This window comes from Fundulus heteroclitus, unplaced genomic scaffold, assembly GCF_011125445.2.
Source record: "Fundulus heteroclitus isolate FHET01 unplaced genomic scaffold, MU-UCD_Fhet_4.1 scaffold_121, whole genome shotgun sequence".
NCBI classification, from domain to species: domain Eukaryota; kingdom Metazoa; phylum Chordata; class Actinopteri; order Cyprinodontiformes; family Fundulidae; genus Fundulus; species Fundulus heteroclitus.
In genome coordinates this window covers 57501-61398 of record NW_023396533.1, presented here as the reverse complement: position 1 = coordinate 61398, position 3898 = coordinate 57501, and the positions used below count along the sequence as shown (strand labels likewise).

Below are 3898 nucleotides of genomic sequence, written 5' to 3'. Positions count from 1 at the left end.
AATAAGCCTGCTCTCGAGCTTTAAAGGGGCTTAAAACTTTTAAAATGTCAAATGCCATATACTTTTATGTTATGTACTAAAACTTTTAAGTACTGTCATGTGCTGAAATATTTTGCATTAAAAAAAATAAAAAATAATAATAATTATTATTATTATATACTTATATATATATATATATATATATATATATATATATATATACACACACATACTTATATATACATATATATATATATATATATATATATACACATTATATATATATATATATATATATATATATATATATATATATATATATATATATATATATATATATTTAATATGAATAACGTGAAATATTTCAGCACATAATTTCCTATTAGTTGCTAGTGTTAGTACATCCACTGACTGTTGAATTACCTGTGAAACGTTTTCACACAACCAGAAAACTGCTTGTTGTTCCAATGAAATCCTATGGGATTCTGTGAGAGTAGGGAGTAGCAAGATGGCGGCCAGTGACTTCAGTTTTTCGGCAAAATCAGCACTCCAGTGTAAAATATAGCTCAGTGGCAGGCTTAAGCTTGCGCACATGTTGCTATGACAAGTGCAGGATGTCTTTCGAAGAACCAAACAATCCAAGATCATGCCAAATCGTCAACAATCAAATCCAGCAAACTAAGTTAGCGACGTACGAACACTGAGCTATATTATACACTGGAGTGCTAATCGCCCGCTGTTAAAACGAGTTGCTGTGAAGCCACCGGCCGCCATATTGGTACTCCCTATTTTCCCCTAGTAACTAGGGTATATGTGCGCTACAGCATCGAATAACGAGGATTTTCTCATGTTAAGGGGGGGGGGGGCTTAAAACTTTTAAAATGTCAAATGCCATATACTTTTATGTTATGTTCTAAAACTATCAAGTAATGAGAAAGTCATGTGCAGAAACATTTTGCATTTTATTTATAAAATATATATATATATATATATATATATATATATATATATATATATATATATATATAACATTTATAAATATATAAATACCAATATACAAAAACATATATTTACATATATGTATACATATATATTGTTGAAGCCGTCATGCTTCCCCGGGTTCGTTAATTCGTGTGCAGGACTTTAAAATAATAACTCAGCCATGGACGCAGAATTCCATTTCACCTTTGCAAAAGGGGAGAGATGATACACCTGCTGACTGCGGGCAACAACTCTCCTCTCTCTCCCGCTCAGGCTGGTTTTTATTAAAGTTAGAACATAGATTATACAAAGTCACACAATGAATGACGCACACATCTTATTGCAATCTTACTCCCTAATAACTATCTTCCCTCGTTATTTTCTCCAGCTGCATGTGAACCGGAGTTTCTGTTCTTTCCCACTGCCTTGGACTGGCCTTGAAACGTTCTCCTGATACTCATACACAGAACCTATTCACATTCTCTTCTTCTGATAAACAGACAGGCCTCAAAGCAAATATATTGCACATTAAAAGCATGTTATACCTTCATAAATGTGTACTTAAAAAATAATCAAAGTTAATACATTCCACAATATACATATATACACATACTTATATATACATATATATATTTAATATGAATAACATGTAAAATATTTCAGCACCTAATTTCCTAGTAGTTGATAGTGTTAGTACATCCACTGACTGTAGAATTACCTGTGTAACGTTTTCACACAGCCAGAAAACTGCTTGTTGTTGCAACCAAATCCTATGGGATTCTGTGAAAGTAGGGAGTAGCAAGATGGCGGCCAGTGACTTCAGTTTTTCGGCAAAATCAGCACTCCAGTGTATTATATAGCTCAGTGCGTACGAAGAACGAGCCCTTGGCCTCCTGTGTTTAAGAATTCTATTTACTCTCAATCCAGAAACAACAAAGAACTAAAGGGTTCCGCAGTTCATGTAGCTGAATTGCCAGCTCTTATTTTGAAAGAGACCCACTTCCGGTCTGGAGCTAGGCTAGCGCCGCTGTTGACGCCCGAAGGCGCCAGGTCACAGAGCCGCAGCGGGTGCTTGTTAACCTACCGAAACAGCCAGCCGAAGCGGGAGCAGATGATCTGGAGTGAGGCAGCAGATGTCCGCGGCCCTGTTGGGGAGTCCGCTCTGAGCCGAGGAGGGTTCGTGTGGCCAAACTTTGTCCGGACCAGCAGCTGCTCAGTGGACCACACCCTCCCCGCTTCCTCATAGAAATGCAGCGGGAGCGCGCAGGATTGCTTTGGATCTCTGGGAATAACTCCGAACTTCCTGCTCGTACTTTGACGGTGCTGTGCTGCTAGAGCCGAGGTGAGCTGTGTACTGAAGCGGCACCGAGTGATATGGATCTAAAAAGCGAGTTCCTGCGGAGGAGATGTTGGGCAGCACCGCGTTCAGGCTCCAACTGAGGAGTGGAGGAGGAGCGAAGACTCGCTGACGGACGATGCTGAGGCGTGCGGAACCGCCGATAGCTTCCCATCCAGGGCTCACTCTGAGGAGGAAGAGGTTGAAAATGGACTGAACGGAACCAGGTGGTTCGGTTTTGTCGACAATCGGTCTTCTTCTCGGTAGAACTGCTATAACAATGGTGCCGGAGAAAGAGCCCACGGTTCCCGCTGTCCTGAAGAGCTGCACGGATGGTGCCCGGATCGGAACCAGCATGAGCAGGTCGTGCACTCTGTGGACAAGTTGGACAAGATCACGGTCCAGTTACAGGCCGCGTGTCGGAGGAAAATGCTTGTAGACTCCACCGAAAGACCCCAAAAGACGAGCAGCAAGCGTTGAGGTGTGCTTTCAGAGCAGGCACCAGAACCAAGCAGAGAGAAGATCTTCTGCTGGAGAAGTCGTTCAGGATGGAAGCACCGAGGACAACACGCATGGAACTGCAGTGTGGGAGTTCTGGAGTCATTCAGGAAGCAGTGTGAATTATATTCCACAAAACCTGGGACCACATCGCTGATATTGACGGATAGTTTTTGTTTGGGGCTCTTAATTCGAAAACCAGTTTCAAATAAAGTGTGTAGAATTAGTTTCACTGTTTACAGCGAAGTGCTAGAAATTATTATTATTATTATTATTATGAATAACTAACCAATGTCCAAGTCAGGTAACTGGGAATAAGCCATATCAGATGTAAAGGTTTAAGTCAGGATAATCTTCCTGTCCAGTGAAGTAACGGAGTACAAGGAGCTCCGCCTATTGATCCTAAGCTGAATGTCCGGTGGAGAGCGCTTCCTCTGCCCTTTATTGATGATCTGTGTTTGAAGAAACATTGTCAAAGACTGTTTGGCCAGTTCACTTTTTTTTTTTTAGTTTGTAGGACACAGTGATCTTTTGATCTCTAAAATGCAGCAGCAGAAAACGTGGAAGAAGTAAAGCTTGAGCCCACCGTCATCATGGCCAGCAGCAGCAGTTTTGGCAGATCAACCAGGGAGGGGTCGAGCAGCCCACTGGGTGGCAGTGTGCAGCAGAGGAAGCGGCTCTCCTTCATCTGCGACGCATGCAAGGCCAAGGTGCAGATGGTGGCCGACCTGCTGCTGCTGTCCAGCGAGACCCGGCCGGTCATGACATCTGAAGGCATTGCCCTGGCGGACACGTTCGACCAGTGTCGCGACACGGTCATCGCCAGAACCAAAGAGCTGTCCATCCTCACCCACGACATCCAGAGCCAGCTTAACATGGGTCGTTTTACAGAGGTGGGGGACCGCCTTCTGGAGATGGCTGACTTGGTGGTTTCTCTGACGGAGTGCTCGACGCATGCCGCCTACCTGGCAGCTGTGGAGAGCCCCAGCTCACAGGCCTGTCTGCCAGGGTTGGTTGATCGTTACAAAGTGACCCGCTGCCGACACGAGGTGGACCAGAGCTGCAGCATCCTCCGCCTTTCTCCCCTGGCCGACCTCACCCCTC

At 43.6% G+C, this 3898-nt stretch overlaps 1 protein-coding gene across 1 annotated transcript in view; it reads left to right on the top strand.

Annotated features, from left to right (window-relative positions):
- Window positions 1-1793: 1793 nt before the first annotated feature.
- Window positions 1794-3898, top strand: part of tlnrd1 (talin rod domain containing 1) — a 3453-nt gene continuing 1348 nt past the window's right edge. The window contains exon 1 of the mRNA XM_012859038.3: window positions 1794-3898. This exon is cut by the window's right edge and continues 1348 nt beyond it. Coding sequence (XP_012714492.1) covers window positions 3388-3898 — 511 coding nt within the window. The 5' untranslated portion in view covers window positions 1794-3387.